This window comes from Atta colombica, unplaced genomic scaffold (assembly GCF_001594045.1).
Source record: "Atta colombica isolate Treedump-2 unplaced genomic scaffold, Acol1.0 scaffold197, whole genome shotgun sequence".
Lineage (NCBI taxonomy): Eukaryota > Metazoa > Arthropoda > Insecta > Hymenoptera > Formicidae > Atta > Atta colombica.
This window is the reverse complement of record NW_017259290.1, coordinates 69,967-90,220: the sequence shown is the minus strand read 5'-3', so window position 1 is coordinate 90,220 and position 20,254 is coordinate 69,967. Positions and strand designations below refer to the sequence as shown.

The 20,254-nt window shown below is 32.7% G+C and overlaps 1 protein-coding gene across 3 annotated transcripts in view; it reads right to left on the bottom strand.

Annotated features, from left to right (window-relative positions):
• Positions 1 to 736: 736 nt before the first annotated feature.
• The window catches only part of LOC108686849, a 38,352-nt gene continuing 18,834 nt past the window's right edge, over positions 737 to 20,254 (bottom strand). Inside the window, exons 1-7 of one of the 3 annotated variants that reach the window (XM_018192341.1) lie at positions 13,744 to 13,875; positions 12,451 to 12,945; positions 9,591 to 9,980; positions 8,708 to 9,012; positions 8,021 to 8,414; positions 6,198 to 6,313; positions 3,339 to 5,951 (exon numbers count right to left, since the gene is read on the bottom strand). In XM_018192341.1, the coding sequence (XP_018047830.1) occupies positions 3,339 to 5,951; positions 6,198 to 6,313; positions 8,021 to 8,414; positions 8,708 to 9,012; positions 9,591 to 9,980; positions 12,451 to 12,532 (3,900 nt within the window). In that variant the 5' untranslated portion in view covers positions 12,533 to 12,945; positions 13,744 to 13,875. Of the gene's footprint in view, positions 5,952 to 6,197; positions 6,314 to 8,020; positions 8,415 to 8,707; positions 9,013 to 9,590; positions 9,981 to 12,450; positions 12,946 to 13,743; positions 13,876 to 20,254 lie in introns of those variants that run through there. The other 2 variants (XM_018192342.1, XM_018192343.1) reach the window with 2 other exon arrangements.

Here is a 20,254-nt window from a genome sequence, read left to right as displayed (position 1 = left end):
ATAATATATTATATACATAAGTAATCTATATGTACATAATTCTATTGCAAAAGATTATTAATTTGCAGACCTTTTAAATTTAGAAAATTTAAAGGTTAATTAAAAATAAAAAAACATACACACAAAAATTGTAATTGATATCAATAATAAATTATTTTAAATTCTGAAAAAATTCTGAAAACAAATTTAGAACATTATTTCTCCATTTTCATTACCTCATAAACGCAAATCATAAATATAATAACATAAACTAGATATTAGCATTACTAATTAATGTCCATATATTATTTTAATTACATTACCAATCTTTTTAGGAAGCCTGTTATATCAAACCCTGTTATCTATTCATTTTCTTAAAATATACAATGAAAAAGTCATCAATAAAAATCTTATAAAATTCTCTGTATTATCGATAGAGAGTTGAAAAGTACAACATTATAGTCTAAAAATGTTAGACAGTATTTAAACTCTTATTAGAGAAACTTTAGAATGCACAAAAATATAAATAACTTTTTTAAACGCATATATTAAAAATAATAAACAAAAATTTAATTTACATAATTATAAAAATTATAAACAAAATTATAAACAAAATTTAATGTTAAAATCTAAATTATAGATTATTCAAAATAGATTTTGAATTATGGCATTTCAGTTTACTATCTTCCAAAATAATTATAAAAATTGTTAAAATTACATAATAGTTAAGCTCGGGCATGAATTTAAATATCAGAGGTAGTGTTGATTTTAAAAATTGAAATTTTATTCATATTTTTATAAGCAAAAACAACAAAATTCAAATACACTTATTTCATACATGTTAACTTCTACTAAAATATAATTGTACAGTAACATGACTCGTGTGTGTAAGATGCAACGCTTTAATGTCTTTATGAATAATCGGCATACAATCGGACGCATGGAGGTCAATAATTTTGTGAAAAGGAATCTATGAGTCCTTGTTCGGCTACGCATGCACTGGTAAGGATCATCATTGCGGGTAAGCCTTCCCGCACGTTTTTCTCTTTCTCTCTGTCTCTCTCTCTCTCTCTCTCTCTCTCTCTCTCTCTCTCTCTCTCTCTCTCTCTCTCTCTTTCTCACACACACTCTCTCTTTCTTTCTCTCAATTTTAACAAGTCTTAATCGCACCTTGATATCTCGCTACTGACTATTATCAAGGAGAGTGCTTTGAAATAGTTACAAAAACGGCCGCCACAGAATAAGGCACACAATTGATGCAACGCGCATTTTTTTTTTCAATGTAACGATATATATTCATACTTATTCTTTAATGTTACTTTGGTGTGAACGAACGTCCATAGAGCTACGCCTAATCATCTTGGAAATGATTTATACGTATGCTTAAGGAAACTAGAACATTGCAGGAACAATGGTGTCTACATATCGCTGCTGCGTGACATAGGTTTCGAGTTTCTATCCTCCCTTCTCTCCCTTCTCTCGTCCACCGTATCGTCATCACTAGCACTTATCATCTCGCTACATCATTCTCTTCTTCTTCTTCTTCTTTATTATCATTATTAATTATCAGTATTTATTATCATTTTGCGTTCTGCTAATGCCTCAAATGACTTTATTTACACATCTTCTGAGGTATGTTATGGGCGTTATGATATGGGATACATGACCTCGTAAACCACCTATCAATCGACACGCAATTATGCAACCTAAGGTACCTTCAGTCTATTCCTGAACACAAATCAACTAAAGCGTGGGCTATGTCATAACAAGTGCAGCTTTTCTTTATGTATATGCGTAAGTACACATATGCATTTTTGCAGTGCGTTCATCCGATTCCGGTCGAAACGTGTCTCGAAACATGTATCGGAAAAAAGAAAAAAAAAAAGAAAAAGACCGCCTCGCTTCTCCCTGATTTCTCGACGAACGTTTAGAAGTGAGGTCTTCTCATGACTCGACTATTCGCATCATAAAATCCAAATTTGGTATCGAAAAAACTTATTGATTATGTTCAGTTTTAGAAATACGGAAATTTAATGAAGTTGCTTTAATAGTGTTTCTTAAATTACAGCGATCTCGAAGCTGGACATGAGAGACAATATCTTTTTACAGATTCAAATTCTGCGATACGCGAATTAACAAAGTGTCAAGCGGGAAAAATAGATTTAATAATGCTTGCTCTAAACGTTCGTTGAACTGCAATCGTTACATGCAGATCGTTATGTAACCGTCGTAAGATTCTTCTATATAGATCTCATTTTACTTCTCAACAATAGACTAAAGCTATGGTTCACTGTTTTATCGCTGTCCTTTTTTTTCAGCTAATACCTTCTATGAGAATGCGATATTATATCTACGCGATTATATTACGTAACGCTATTTAAAAGCATGTATTATTGAACGATTTGCTCTGTCAACCCTCCTCGGTAAGTTTTCCTCTTTCTTTAAGAGAAAGAAAAAGGAGACTCATAGTTGAACATGCGGGATATTCCGATAATGCCGAGTTAAAAATTGCGAGCAGTCAGAACTTTCCTAAGCAAAGGCCATCCAACGTGATTACGTGCAACAATAACTCCTAGTCTTTTAACATTCGTGTCTTTTATATAGATTCTAAAAATAACGCTCTTGTCATTTCGACTGAGTGGTATTACGAGACATCGTAGCGAGAATAAAAACAACAGTCTGGCATCTCCTATGCCCTCTACACTTCTCCATATACTTCTTTCTTCTCCTTTCTCCCTTCTTTATTTATTTCATCCAAAATAAAATTCGCGCTTTTTCCTATGATATCCCGGAAAAAAACAACATATTGCCTCTTAATAATATAAGCTCGATCTAAATAAAAGCTGAACGCTGAAACGTTACGAATCTCTTTGATTACGAATAATATACGAATATGATATACGGCAATGCTTATAATGATAATAATGGTAAAATGCTATCGTAGAGTGACTCCTACAATGCATGCTCCCACACATAAAATTTTGAAAGTTTTCCCACAGAAAATTATACATCACAAACGAACTCTTAAAACTATTTACAAAAATGGATCGCGATTCGCGATGCTTTTCAAATAACATTTAGTTTTCTTTGAGCGTGTCACTGAACTTTCAAAAGAATATCGATTCATTAAATCTCCGTCCAATGGAGATAAGACATTTACTTTTGTATTGTGAGAGGAGTGCATATTACACATACATATACGTGATATACCCGGAGAAAGCACTATGCTCTGACCTATTTTAAAAAGAATGGCTTGACGCGGTTATATAATTATATATTATTATAATATAAGGTATGTTATAATAATATATTTTTTTGTTTGAAAAAGAGTTTGCGCAATGGGGTATATCTTCTTGATATTATTGTATGTTGCAGCACACCGCTCTGCACGGTATCGGACCATCGCTGTTCTGGCCATACAACGATCTTTGCCTGAACATCTTCGAATCGAACGATAAAAACGGTGATTTTCTGTTGTAATAGCTTTCGTATACCTCGAACGCTTCATCGATGGGTATCTTCTCATCCGCTATGACGTCCTGATTTTTGTCCGGTATATAGATTGGGATTTCCTCGTCACGGAAATACCCAATTGTTTTGTCCTCCGAATCATTTGGCACTGTTCTCGACGAAATTACCGATGCGCTAAATTCGCTTGACTCTTCCTCCGTGTTAACAGAATCCCGTGCGAGTCTGTAATATCTCTGCACATGTTCCACGATGGTTTTTTCGATCTCGATGTTATCGTCCTCCGCCGCCTCGCCTTCGCACAGAACTCCCGGACTTTGCAGCATCCTTTTTGGGGTTATCACAGGTTCCACAGTTTCTACTTCCCAGCACTCCAACACGTCGGGCTCCTCTATGCTGACCGAGGATCCTATCATTATGCTATCGTTTTCGTCGTTCTCGCTGCTGTTCTTGCTGATCTTCTCGCATATCTCCACGTTTTTATTAATCATATCGACGTAAGCAGCGGTCTTCGCAACGGAATTACCATGAAAATTAAACGGCACAGGTTCGTACGAGGATGTCGGTAATAATCTGCCGTCTTGCGAAACGATAATTTCCCCCTTCTCGAATGTCCGCACGCTCACCATACTGTCCTCGATCATTTCTTTATCCTTCCCATCATTCCCATCATTTAAATTATCTATACGTCGCATTTTGATATCAATATTCTCAACAGGATTTTTACTGATTTTTCTTAATGTCTTCATTCGTCTTCCGTTAACTCTCTTCGAGTTTATCCGAGAACTTAAAGCAACCCTCATACCCGCAATGCTATCCTCCTGAGTAAATTCGCAAATGTCACCAACATTATTCTTCGGCTTGTCTTTCGATCTCACGGCAGTGACAAAGTTCAACGAAATCAACGAGGAAACTAACTGGCTCTGCGTTTTCTCATCAACATTTTTGTTTCGTTTGTCGTTTTTCTTTGCCATTGTTTTTCTTTTTATAACTTTCGCGTCCCTTTTTCTTCTGCCGATCGACGTTGAATCAGCTTCCATCTGATCATTCTTGGCGTTGTTATTGTTGATGTTATTATTGTTGGTCTTTGCGAATTCACCGCAGCTAGCCGTGCGCGACAACAACGTGACGTTGTCAACACCGCTATTAGCAGATAGTGCAGACATGGGGTTGCCTTGCAAGTTTTTTGGCGGCTTTGCAACCATTTCTTCATCATCTTCATCTGTCTCGCTCTCCGACGTCGACGCCGACGTTATGAAAAGATCAGGCGAGTTCGCTCGACGCAGCCACTCCTTCACTGCAGCTGTAATTGGATATTTTTTTGATAACCGAGTTTGGCTCTCAAATCCGGAATCTTCATTCGAGCCTTCGATTGTATCTCGATTTGTCGTTTTGATCATGCTCTCGTTATGTACCTCTAGTGTGTCTTCCTCGTACGCCATCTTTCGCTCTGTCTCGTCCAGCTTATTGTTCACAATATTGCATTTGCAATCTGCGTCCGACAGTTCGACAGCTTCGAATTGTTGTACGAGTATTTTGCTCTCCATATCCAGATGCTCATCCAAGTCCGGCCCAGGCGTAGACTCTCTCACGAATTTCAGACCCTTTTTGTTGTATTTTCTCGGCAATCCAAATGACGTTGCTCGCGTAATGGATGAATTGTTGCAATATCGTAATCGTTGAACTTCCTCTTTTTCGTTGACGTTTATTGTTGTTAAATTGGAATCATTCTCTTGAGAACTCACCGATCTTGATTTTGATGCCTTTTCCAAGTCAGCAAAATGTTCGTGGTTAGTACCGCCATTAGCTAAATTTTCTTCAGGGCATCTGACGCGATTATTCAATGTATTCGTATTAATGTCGTTACTATTATTTTCGAATGACTCATGCTTCACATTGGCACTGGTCGAATCGCCATCGTTCTCCAAAGAAGTATCAGTCCTGGAGGGCGTTTCGTAATCAGTCGGAGCATTGCTCCTTATCTCAGTAGTCTTATTCATTATTATCGTTTCCACATTCGCAACTAGACAATTCGCTTGACTGTTAATTTCTGCGTTCCTGTCTCTGGGCATGTGTCCAACTGTCGGCGACTGAATATTATCTAAAGATGTTTCTCTAACTATTTGCTCTGAATTATGGATTGTCGTCTCTTCCTGGTTCGTTAGACTTTGAGCGATTGACGAATCGCATGTGGTCTCGATCTCACGACTGGCGGATTCCGTCTCGATGTAAGATGACATATCTGGTGCGTCATTGACAGACGACGTGACTTCTTCGGCCACTGTGGTGACGGTGGATGTCAAAACAGGAGCAGAGAGGATTCGCGATTGCAGGGCTGGCCGCAATTGAAATTCCTGGCACTCAGGATTAAGCGGTCGATTCGCGGCCGACGTCATTGTAATCGCGGTTGAAGTTGGACATTCTGACCAAGATAGTCGGGAAGACGATACATCATTATCACATTCGGAACTGTATTCTCCTTCTTCTTCGTCTTCAGTGTTACCCTGAATTTATATAATCGAAAAAAATGATTAGAAATCAAGCATTTATATCAAAAATGTTTTTTTGGCAACAAAAATAATTACGATAATTTTAGTATTAGTATTCATATATTTTCGATATATGTTTCATGCTAATAACATATATACATTTATTACAATTGTTTCATATTTATGTTAATTATTTCTTCCAAAAAAAGTTTTAGAACGTCTTAGCATTCATCTTACATTATATGAGTTTTATCGACATACCAAAGTAGGTCTTCTCTGTTTTCTTTTCTTTCTCTTCTTTCTTCGTTTGGCGCACGCCATTGTCATAGCTGTTACGTCCATGGTTCTCACCAAAGGTCCGCCCTGAATGGTAACACCTTGGACAAAAGAAATCGCGCGTTATCGATCTGTCGAGAGATACGAAGACCAGTCAATGAATAATACTTTAGTGCGTCATTTGGCGATCCGATGAGCGATTCTCTCAATTATATGAATATTAGAAGAACGACTAGAACGTGCCGGAGTTGTCACGAAAAGTGAACCTAGCTTTTCACTGTTTGTCTGTGCCTGCTGACTTCTCATACATCGAAGTGAAACAACATGTAAATGTTATTTTTAACAAGTTCTATTTGAGATGTAGCAACATGCTGTCGTTGCCAAACTATCACCTCATGTCTTTCGCGTAGCTAAAACATATTTTCGACATTAAATTGTGCCGGTGCGACCATGGGACATATTTTCTTGTGCAGTAGTCACGAGTCAATGGACTCTCGCATGAGAGATGCTTTATTATTGGTGCAATGTGAAAACAATGAAACAATGAGACAATACGGCGTGTAGCAGCTGTGAAAAGTATATCGATTGATGTTTATGCGAGTGACATATGTCGTTAATCGCGAGCGACAAACAGACAAATCGAGCGTGTACAGAGTTGGAACTTTAGGAACGATCGTGAAGAATGAACTACATGTACTGAACTGAATCGTCGGATACTCTCGACATGAAAAAAATGCTGAACTGTTTCTCGATACTATTTTGCGAACCTGCAGGGGCTCAAGGCTCCCACTTCCACGATCGTGTCTAAAGCCTGATACCTTTTTTGCGAATTATTACCTTTTACCTTGAATGTGGTAGAGGCACGGCAGTAATATAACAGCAATGATGCCGATGGACGGGACAGAAGTCATGAATCGGGGCATATCCCTTTTCCTTGGCCGCGCTTCCGATCGACACTGTTCTCGTTTAACATTAGAAATAGGTACAATCAAGCGTACTACGGCCAGTGTAGCGCAGTACGAGGAAGGAGCGTTTTTTAACACAAATATAAATAACTCAATAATTGCAAATATCGTTATTTTTCTTCAATTTTTTTCATACTGTTAGTTTTTACGTTATTGTTAGTTTATGCAGTGATTTGATTGCATACAACGTGTCTCGCATTATCATTTCTCCCTCAAATCAAATTTTTAATCGAATTGACTTTTCTTTTAAAAAATTATCCAAACATCAACAGAGTTTTTTAATTAATATAACCAGTAAAAAAATTAAAAATTATTTAAAAACTATATTTTAAAGTTATTAATAAATAACAAACATTTTGGACAATTTTGAATAAACAAATATCAATCTTACCTTGTTTGATTCATACAATAATTCTTGTTTCTATTATTTATTTATAAATCTACAATATAATTCGACTCAAATAATAATTCTAATAATTAACAAACATTATAGATTTTAAAGAGTAAAAAATATATTTTTTTGTATATTGTTTCTGATACGATTGCTACATAATAAATTGTAATAATAAATTGTAACAGTAAATTATACAAATCGATCGCGCTGGTACTCCCTCCCCGAAATGCGCCTTTTTTTCTTAAACGCAAACGTGGGCAATCAACACACTTGTCCGTTGTTCCGTCCATCCGACTGTGAACAGAACGAAGGCTACGAGCGCGAATATAGATCTGCTCATGCAAGTAGCAGAGAGCAAGTACAGATTTTGCCAATCCGTATATTATATAGCACGCGTACATTATTGGGGAACGATTCCGAATCCTAAATCTATCTATCTTGTAACTAACCATTAACGTTGACCAAAGGAGGTCCAAACATGTAATGACCAGGATATATGTATGGCTGCGGCACGGCTGGCACCATATGCGACATATGCATTGGCTCTTGCATCATTAATGGATCTAGATAAGGATCAACTGTCGTCATGCCGTTTTCTAAATGTTGTTGTTCCTCGAGATGTAATTGCTCCTGTGATTGTTCTTCTATAAGCTGCTCTTTTACGATATGCTGCTCCATAGTCGCATTTTCCCCCTCTTCGACTTGTTCCTCGATCTCTTCGGCTACGCTGCCACTGCAGCTAGCGCTACCAGTACCGCTCTCATTCCACATACTGTTGGAAGCTTCCATTATCGTGCCGTTCTGGTCCTCCACTATTGCGATCGGTTCTGTACTTTGATTAGTCTACAAATAAATCATAATAATAATCAAATAATAATTAATGAATCAATATATAATTATTGTAATTGTTATAATTGATTGGAATTAATATAAAATAAATTTTTCCTACTATAAAATCTCAATATTATAATAACAATAGACAATTCAAAATATAGTTTAAATTGACTTCAAAATAGAGTCTATTTATTATCCAATTATAATATTTGTATTCTAAAAAAAAAAATTTCTGGATTTATCTCTCAGTATTTCAATCGACATTTAATGGAAATATACGACAAATAGGATTTTCGAACTACCTGATAATCCATTAAGCAATATGGCTGATTGGCAAGTTTAGGCACGAATGCAGGATTAATCCACTCAATCGGTCTTAGAGGAACCGGGCCACAAGGTACAGTCGCTAAAACGTTTGGTCCAACTTGAGTAGGTACTGGCGCAGGTCCGACCAACATTACAGGATATTCGTAATAGTAGCCGCTCGCATGATCGTAAAATGTTCCGTATCCTAATTGCGCTCCTGGTTCTGCACTCATTGGCGGATATTCTCCCATTCCACTATCCCTATCCAATAGTTGCTGGTCCTCTGTAGTTTCGCTACCGTCTACAAAGGCGTTGTTCTTTAAACATGTTCTCTTTATCTAGGCAGATTAAATATATTAGTAACAAGATAATAAAAACTTTCTCCACCCCTTGTGTCTTTGTCGCTATAGAAAAGACGAAAAGCTTGTCTTGAATAAATACATGCAAATATATACGAATAGACGCTTATTATTAGAATGTTGGAATTCACGTTTCAATAATTTATTTTCAACAATTTATTTTCTATATTGACGATTTATAAAATTAGAATATTTTAACTTGTTAACTCAGTAATGACAAAAAAAATAAGTTATCTTGACCATAAGTATTAAGCACTCTCAATTTACTGCATTTTCTTGGAAAAGAGATAATAAAAGGAAAAAGAAGATTAATAAAAAAATATATTAAAATTATTATAAAAATAAATATAATTTTTTAACAAAACTGGTTTTAATTTATTTTTTGTTAAACACATAGAACGTTTACATTAATTGGGACTGCTATATATTTATGACCAAGGCTGTAATTTGCTGGCATTTTAGCACTACTCGCCAATGGCATTTAGCATTCAATAATACGTTTATTCTATACGATAACCACCTGCGGTGGAATGTGATGCCGATTGACTCTCCGTAGTCGACGGCGTAGCGCTGGTGCTTGTGTTTCCAGTCCAAGGTTTCTTGCGCGACAGGTAACCCTTTTTGAAGAGAACATCTTGTCGCGGTGTCGTAATTCTCGTGTACTCCTCCTCGTTGAAGATGATCTTAGGCTGCGACGGTGAACCCGCGCTCTCGTCTCTGTGCGATCTCGAGCCGCTGCTGGCGTAGCCGCTCGTACTTCCGCCGCTGATGCTGGTACCAGCTCGACGCGGCTTGTAGCCACCTTGCTGTCCATTCCGATCGAAATGTGTGTGCGTATTCGTTTCCTTCTCCTGACTCTTCACGTAGTCTTTTCGCAAACCTTCCTCCTCATCCTCTTCACCGGGTGGAGCTGTTGAACCGAGAGCGATGATTAACACTCAGAAAGTGCATGCTATTCTCTTCAATTAGTATCAAATTAATGAAATAAAAATTTTATGGTAAATAATAAATAAATATATACTTCTGCAAAAAGAGAAAAACATTCGCAATATTTTTAATGATTCAAATCTTAAAATATCAGAAGATATTTTAAAGATATCTAAATAAAACAAATCGATTTTGTAAATATTTTTCTGCAAACATTTTTTACAACTATAGTATTGCGTCTAATTATACGTATAGGTACTCGTAAAGAATAAATTTGTTAAAGTATTTAAAAAAGTTAACCATGATAAACAAAATTTCTGAAATAAGTTTCTCAATGAAATGAAAAGGACTAATAGAAATTACCATTGCAAGCAGTTCACAATTATATTACACACACACACACACACACACACACACACACACACACACGCACACACACACACTATATATATATATATATATATATAAAATGAACTTTATCGTATTTAAATCTTTACATTAAATTACAATGACGTTTTCACTAATCTTTTAACTAATCAGCAAACGTTAATACAAATAAATGCTGAAGACCCAAATCGAATGCTTCGATCACGTTTCTTGAGATGTAATCAATTTTCTTTCATTAAAGAACAAACTTAGTTGAATATAGCTGGATAGTACTGAATGACTGAGAAATCTTATCAAAACGCAACCTTAAAACACAATATGTAATAACGAATCAAAAAATAACACATGTTCTAAAAAATGTACAATATGGTAGCCATAGAATAAAATTAAGCATGACAAACAGATGATAGCACATTGCCATGTCAGAATTTAAATTCAAATTTAAATTCTGACATCGCAACATATTAAAATCTATTTATCATACTTTGTAAAGTTAATTTTACTCTGTGACTATTGTATTGTACATTTTTTACACTTAAAATTGTGTTACTTGTTATTACACATTGTATTTTATCATTATTATATATTATTGACTAAAAACATTCTTTTATTTGTTTACTGAACTAGTTGCATTTTAATGAGATATCTCAAAAAATACTTAAATACTTCAGTAAAACTTTGTTTTTTCCATGTATATTCGGATTTTCACTGATATTTAATATTATAGACATCAAGTGGATTCAATTTCTAGGAAATCGACGCTTCATTCGCATAATACATAATTTAAATTGTAAAAAGTAAGCAAATGAACTCGTAATTGTAGGTTGTCAGTCGTATTTAATAACAAGAGAAAATATAAGATATTTCCGTGACGTCTCTGAAATGATCACTTCGCACATTATATTTAACGCACGAAACTACATATATTCTTCTAAATGTAATTTGTATGAAATTGATTGTATCACACAGGAAGTGTTTGTGAAATTAATTGTTGAACAGCATAGTATAAGAGCGCTACATTCAGAAAAAAAAGAAACATTAATTCATGCATATGTACATAAATTGCGCTTTATGTTCACCTCGTTTTATATATGAAAAATTTTATATATATATGAATACAATAGTTTAACATATATAGTATTAATAGAATTATAGACTTACTAAAATTACAGAAATAATAGAAATGGATGAATTAAAAAATTGAAAACCTCGAAACTGTAATGAATTTCACATTTTATAGCTTCGAGATTGTATTTCAGAAAGTGTATAAGTATTTAAATGTATAAGTATTTAAGTATTTAAGTATTTAACTGATGACATGGATGAGAAGCGAATGAATGATTTAATTTATATACAAACTACGATAAGAGAAATTTCACATAGTTTTCTTTCACCTTTCTCTACATTTTCTGCTTAAATCTCAACGCTTTTTATTAATTTAATTTAATTTAATTTTTTGCATTTATTTAGAAAGGTGTTTCTAAATAAATGCAAAAAATTTTAGGAAATAATTTTTTATCAAAAATTAAGAGTTTTTTATAATATGTACTTCTATATCCCTTCCTAAGAAGTTATGCTCTTCAAGGTGAAGATAAAAATTAAATTTTTATTTTTTCTTTTTAATATTAATAAATATCCCCCAAATATCCTTTTTACTAGTGAAAATGTTTGCCAAATTTTTTATTTTTCTAACTTTCGTCTAAAATTAAAAAAAAATAAAAATTTAATTTTTACCTCCTCCTTTAAAGGAGTGTAATTTTTCAAGGAAGGATATAAGAATATATTCATTTATATAAAATTTTTAATTTTTAACAAAGAATTATCTCCTAAAAGGACCTCGCACAAATCATATGAAAAAAATGGCTTCAATCAAATCAATTCAGATCAGAAAAAAATCTCATAATTTACAAAATATCATAATTTCAGCCAACTAAAGCCACTTTTTCGATATAATTTATCCTTTTTCGCACTTATTTAAAAACACCTTGTGTATATCGATTCAATTATTTTACACAACAAATTACGATCGTCATGTGACATGTAATTATATTGAAATGTTTCCGTACCATCTTGATACCTCGCTAAAAGCAGTACATGATTCGAGGAACCAATCACATGGGTGACCTTCTTCTGCCGACGCCACTGCATCGTACTCTTGATGTTATCTTCCCTTTAGGATTATCCTGATTGATTGACGAGCAAAACCGCTCCTCGAAGATGTTCCGACCGATCGATTCGTTTTGAATGTTTGGTGCTTGACGTAAATCGAGAGATCGATTCAGGAACATTCACCGCGGTCACTGATAAAGGGATGGTAGAAACAAGTAATATGCATCGCACACGATGCCTCGAGAACGACTGCAATCGGTACGGGGAAGGGGGTGCACACGCCGGATGAGACGAAGAGCGAAGAGCCCGTGAGGGATGTATTTGCGCGTACGATAGCCGAGAGGACGAGTTGCCCATTGGCTGCCTCCACCGGTACCAGAATAGCATCGAAATTAGAATAGAAAACGGGCTACCAAGAAGACTACCGAGCTATTGGCGACTGATGTCTTCATCTGAGTACGAGAAAAAAATCGTCCTGATTCCTTCATTCGATCAATTCTTTACGAACTGAATCGATATTATAGATTAATTCCTATAGACATTAATCAAAATATGAAAATAAATGTAAAAAATATTAAAGTGTAATGACAAAATAAATAAATCTAGATAATAGATTAAGATATTATATTTTAAATAACAAAAAGAATCCCATTTTCGAGAAGCGAATCTTGGTGCTTAATAATATATATTTACACTCATATATATTTACAAATATTTTTTTCAGTTATAAACTGCATGTCGATTTAATTTGTCGGACATAAAATCAAATTAAAGCTGGAAATAACATCACATATATATATACATTGATCGACAAATCAATAATGATGCTAATAAACATCTTAAAACAAAGAATTTTTTGCGAAAAATGTCACCTTACCCAAGATTTGAATTTCCAGTATTATTTATAAATATTTCATTTTAGTAAAATTGAGAATGAAAATTTCATTACACCCAGACAGACGATTTGTTGTTCCTATATTAAGTTTCGTTTTTAAATAAAATCTTGAATCTTTTAAAAAAAAACTGAGAGAGTTTTCTTCTAAATAAAGAAGAAACGTGTTGAAAGTTAATAGTGATAATTTTCATTAATTCACAGCTTTTAGAAAACAGTAAAAAATTGAAAAAGTATACTTTATTCAATGGCAATTTAATACTTGTGTAACTTTATTGTAGAATATGAAATAGGAATTCGAGCATTGTCGACAAAGAATATCAAATATATATCAATGTATTCTCGCTTTAACATTTACCATATTATGAAAGTCAGAAGGCAAATAATTGTGGTCGCTATAACTGTGGTCGCTTAAATCTGCCAGTTACTTTTTCGAGACGATTTTCTAATAAGACTAAGCAACACATTTTTCTGATTTGGAGCGCGAACGTTCACTAAGAGCAATTATAGTATTATCACTAAATGAAGTGCTAATTTGTGCTGATGATATGTGATACTGAAAAAAAATTAGTATCTCAGGAAGGCAGGCATATATTTACAGCTAAAAATATTTTGCAATTCATGCTATTTTATCCAATTATCATTATTTTTATAATTATTATATCGTCGGATTTTTCAAAGATCTTAGGAGTTTCTCTCAATTCTTATTTTATTTGTTTTCATTAACGCAATTTTATCCCATTAATATAGCCTTTCGGTGAATCGCAAACTTTGCATAAGTCATTTTAAATTTTAAAATACTTAAAAAAAAATGTAGAATTTTTTGTTATTCTTTAATTAAATATTTAGGAAACAAATAAATATTGGATTTATTTCTATAAGATAACTATATAATTTCCACATGTAACTTGATATAAAAAAATCATACTTAAAATATTTATATTAAAAAATTAAAATCTGCGTCAATATTTTATAATACATATTTTATAATACATATACATTTCCATATATTTCTATTAGAGACAAAGACACAGATAAAAAAAATACTACTTATTGAAATAACTTCGATACAGATGGTAAATTAGCATTAATTTTTTTGTATTACTTTTAAATATGATCTAGAATAATTTGAATTTTTTCACAATTTTTTTATTATTTTGAAATATCTACTATACATCTTTAATACACGCACAGAAAAATTGGGAATAAAAAAAGAATGAAAAGAAGCAATTTATCTACGAATCATTTGCCTGTGAGACGAATTATTTGTGAAACGTAATGCCGAAAGTCGCAACACATGTATATAACATACGATATATCGCATTCTCGTTCCAGATTCCGTCTTGGTTTACATTTCAAGCGAACCGTGCGTTAAAACATCTAGATATCGTGCAAGTGTATTAATATCTAGATGGTACATTTCATTGATCGTGTAAGCGGACTAGTGCTCGCAATGTACATCGAATGCATATCCTTCGTACTCAGATATTATCTCTCAAATTCCAATTTGAGAGATAATATCTAAAATATCTATACAATACAGATATACTGAGATATTAATAAGTAGACCCGTGTTCATTGCATTTGCATCTTGCAAACATACTTAATTCTCAGCATTGTACGTTCGCCATGTATCATACATTACGAAAAATCGTCCTTGGTGTCGAAAATAATTTTTCCTTGAAACGTATTTTGTTGCCCAAACATGCCTTACAATGTTGTATAACATTGCTCGCACTTGTAATTTTCAAAAAATTTACCATTTTATATTTACACGATTTATGCGTTATAAAAAATTGTTAAGAAAAGGAATTGATAAGAAAATACGTTATATGATTAGCAAATTATAATTGTCGATTGTAATTGTATTTTTATATGATCGAATTTCAAATTGAAAATTAAAAGAATCTTAAAATTGAGTAAAGAATTATTTATGTGTTTCCTATTCTACATTTAGATTGTTGCTTATTCCTATTATTAATATTAATATTAATATTAATGAACTACAGACACTTTTCGGAATTACTTTCGAAACTATTTTTTATATTAATCAGAAATGTTTTAATTTATCTGGAAAGTTTGGATCCAGTAGAGATAAAGTACTCTTTAAAAGTACATTTCTTTAAAAGTTTTATTAGAGTATGTGCTAATTAAAAGAATATTTTTTCATTCAAATGTAATTTATTCATTCAAATATAATATTTGGAAATTTAAACAGAAAGTATCATAAAGAATCAGACAGAAAGACATTACGTAATCGTATGAAAGTCACATGGCGATGAGCAATAGAAACGATTCTTTTCTTCGGGAAAAACTTCGCGCCTCAAGATAAAGTTTCTTCGAGAACAATTTTCTACGATGATAAATCATCGAAACTTGTTTATCGATTTTCCATTAAGGACAACTTTCTATTAAAAATAAACCCAGAATGTTTACTGAACTCTTTGTAAAAAAAATTCCCTAAAAATTTCCAAATTTTTTAGGTACTTTTATTCAAGTAAGATTAAAAAAAATTTTTTATTGCAACTTTGAAATAAATTAATATATAATTAACGTAACGCAAACTACTGTGTATTGTAAATTAGAAGAAATTAGAAGAAATTCCCGATTATATCTATCATTTTCTACAATTGGAACCATGAAATTTATAGGATTCACATGAAATTTATAGGAAAGATTCATTACAATATAGTATCAATGACCTATTCTCTTTTGATTAATATTGCCTTTTACAAACTTAATTATTTTTATAAAAATTCGCGAGACACGCAAGAATGTACGTGAATATACATAAATATATATGCCATACTTATTATTAACTGATTATTAACACTTTGCATTATTAAAAAAAAATGACTAAAAAAGAACATTTTCAGAAAGAAATAAAATAAGTAAAATTCCAAAAAATTCTTTTAGTACTGATAAAATTTCATAAAAATCTCTGATTTTCAGAGATAAAGAAGAGAATCCCTTGCAAGTTTTTCAGATTTTTTCCAAACAATAAACACCCTGAAAGGCAATCGCCACACCCATCGTATTTTTGAGAATCAATTTTATATATTTTCAATTAACGCAAGATCTCATTAAAGCCAAAAATGGAGTCTTCATGGAACGACAGATCCGCCAGTTTCGAAGATGTTGCTTCTTTTGTATGCCGTTGCCAAACAAGAATCGAATTTGGGACTTTTCTCGCTGTCTGTGGACACGCACGAGTAATGCATACCGGTCGCGCACTATTTCAGGACGAGAAGCCGCGAAATCCTCTAAGGTCGTCCCAACGGCACTGCACTAGCGTGGCGTGCACTGCGTCACGATACTCCGCTTCGATTTTCTGCAGTCGTCTGCGACTGTGCAACGCGAACGATTTTGTGCCAGCAGACGTTTCCCCGTCGTCTACAAGGTACTCGCGAAGAAAGGTCCGCGAGCTTGCCTTCCTGTTCCTCGGCTATTTTAAAAGCTGTTTCGATCTCTTCAACCTTTTAACCACTTTCCTTACTCGCTCGAATATGCTCGATATGTTGGAATATTATATCTTGACTATAATATGCAATACAGAAGATATAAGATGTCTAAGAAATAAAGAAAAATATAAGAAATATTTCTATAAAATGTATATAGATATATTTTTTACTGTTATAAATTTTAATAAATAAAATTAAAGAAACTTAACATTTTACTACATTGAAAAAATTTCTGATTAAAAATGAATGAATCAGAAGGTCTGGATATTTTCGAAACGCCCTATATTTACTTTACCGGATGGATTTTCATAATTCCAGTTAGAACAGAGGAATCCAACATAGAAGAAAATGAGCGTTGATTTATGATTTGACGAAAGCCGCACGTCTGTCGTTATACGACAGGTCGAGGCTTCAAGGATGACGAAACAGTAAACGCATTTTGCTCGCCGTCCTCGTGGCAGGTTGACGCCTAAGACGATGTCTCACGAATAGTCGAAGCATAATGATTTGGAACATTGGACTGTTATAGAACAGCCTAGACACATTGTCAAAAACATAGGGCCAATGCTCTCCCTCCGCATATTTAATTTGATCTTTATCAATTTATTTTCCAACTGGATCTATTATTGTTAAGAAACCGTACAATCTCGAACAGGAATAACGAATGACCTGATGATTTAACTAGTTAGCGCATCTCAAGGTGCGAAGCGCGAGTAAAGTTCTTCGAACTGATTTGTCTTGGACTTTGCGACTTACAATTAAAAATTATTATGACATCATTTATTACGATATTCTTTTTTCAACATAAAACACATATAATTAATTATTGTCTAAATATGCTATTCGATCGATTTTTTGTCTTAAGTATAGTCATCTTAACATGTCATATAAACTAATCACAAAATCGTGTTAATTCCGATCGGAATTCATTCCGGCTTGTTTCATAATAGATGTCCAGAACAGTTCTTTAAAAAATGTTTGAATAATTAATGATTTTCCACGAAATAAGATTCTAATTTCACACATCATTTTTTTGTAAAAAAACGTTGAATTGTCGAGTTGTTATGAGCGCAGAAAATACAGTTATTAATAAATTGTGAATTTACACTGCATTCATTATTACTGAACACATAATATATATAAGTATATAAAAATATATATGTATATAAAATGAAATTAGTATATTTATGGAGCTATTAAATAAAATAAAAAAGCATTATAAAATAATAAACACTCAATAACAACAATAATAGTGTGTAGTTTTGAAATATAAAACAGATCTAGGATGTTTTTTTCGTAAGACTTTGATCTTTATCCCTGTACATGTGGTAAATCACAAAAAATATGTTGTGACAATCTTTAGTAATATCTACTAAACACATTGAAAGTTTCAAATTCTTGGTATGGTTTTTTTGTTCGCTTTTTTAGAAGATATAAATGATTAGTTAGAGAAATGTGATAGGTTTCTGGCACAAAAGGCCATTAACCCTCTATATCTCTTAAGGGAATTAACATGAAAAAGTGTAAAAAAAGTTTTACGTCTATTATCAATTTATTTTCTTCGTCGTTAATTAAAATTTTAATTAAAAACATTAAGTGTCTGAAATATTAAATCTTACTAAATAAATTAATATTTGACTAATATTTATAATTAAAATAAAAAAGAATAAAAGCATCTTACAAAAAACGTCTAAAAAGAAATGTGCTAAGAGATTTTTTCAAATGATATATTCATATTTTTCAACTTGGAACAAATAATTTATGTGTATCTCCAAGAATTACCATATTAAAAAGGTCTAATTTATCGTCTAGTTTATATTATACAGATTATATTTTACAATTTGTTTCAAGAAGTTCAAATCCAATACTATCTATGTTCAATATGTAATATTAGTATGTATTTAAAAAATCCAATATCGGAGTGTAAGGGATTAATTGAATTTTTGAGATCAATAACACTCGTAAAATAACCTTCAAATGATATGGCATAAGTAATTATTTGAACAAATTGAACAAATCTAATTTTTTTATGATAATTATAAACCTAATAGTTATATTCTAATATAACTTTTTTGAACGTCTGTGCTTGATAAAAATGTTAACACTGAGAAATCAGTTTTATTAAAAACTACAGTACACTTGTCCTTCGAACAATATTATATAAGATACATTACGTGAATAACTTAGAATGTTGCATTATCAATAAAACATGTTATATTTTAAAGTTAAAAAGATATTTAAAATTTATATTTACATTAACTGAATATCTCAGAATCCAAGTTTATTAATAATTATATAAAAAAAAAATAAATAACATTGAACAATTTATATATTTTTATCTATTTCCATCTTGATATAAATGTTTAAAAAACGCGAATAAATTTTAAAAGATAGGTTTGAAAACCTTTTCAAACTGATGCTCAATCTCTTTTGCAAAGACTGGTCAAAAAGTACTTTCCTTCAAGTTGTGTACATTGTTATATGCACAGATAGCACGTATATCTCTGATAAATGAGTACCAGATTAAGTGTCAAGTTCATAAACTGGTATGACATGGTACACAACAGTTAACTATACGAATATGTTGCATTACTTCAACCATACTATGCTATCGATCAGTATGCGTGACAATGAAAGTATTATGTAACTCTTCAAACTCTTGGGACGCAAACACCTTATTGGAATTTATACGCACGCCAATTTATTGTTAGCTCATGCTCGAAAACAGTACGGCAGATAATATATATAGCTCAAAAAATACCGCGAGAATACGCCAGAGTGTATCAAAAGGTCTATGTCAAATATGCTCAATGAATCGAAGCGGACCCTCTGTTTGCCAATTGTTTCGTATTGCGCAAAAGCGTACTGCCAATTAATCTCGTATAAATTTTCCGTAATGGTTGAGGATATCGATCCAATTTAAAAGTACCATGTTACCGGAAACATCTTGATTGATCAATTGTTGTTATGAAAAAAAAAAATCAAAATAGAAACAGCCAAATAGAAACATCGCTCGTCGAAAATTTCAACCGCTTAATTAAATCAATTAATATATATAGGTAAAAGTCATCAAATTAATAAAAATTAAACAAGTTTTTTTATTATGTTAGCAAATACAATTCGAAATTGAAGAAACTACACTGAAAGAAAAAAATGTTTGGCATTTATCTATATAAATACGATAAAATAATTACATGATAAAATAATTACGATTAATTAGGAGTTCCATTTTTACAGTCATTACTGTTATCCAGTAATAATAGTTATATTTACAGTTCTAAAAAAAATACATGTTTGATATTGAAAATTATACAAACACACACACACACACGCACGCACACACACACGCACGCACGCACGCACGCACGCACGCACGCACGCACGCACGCACGCACGCACGCACGCACG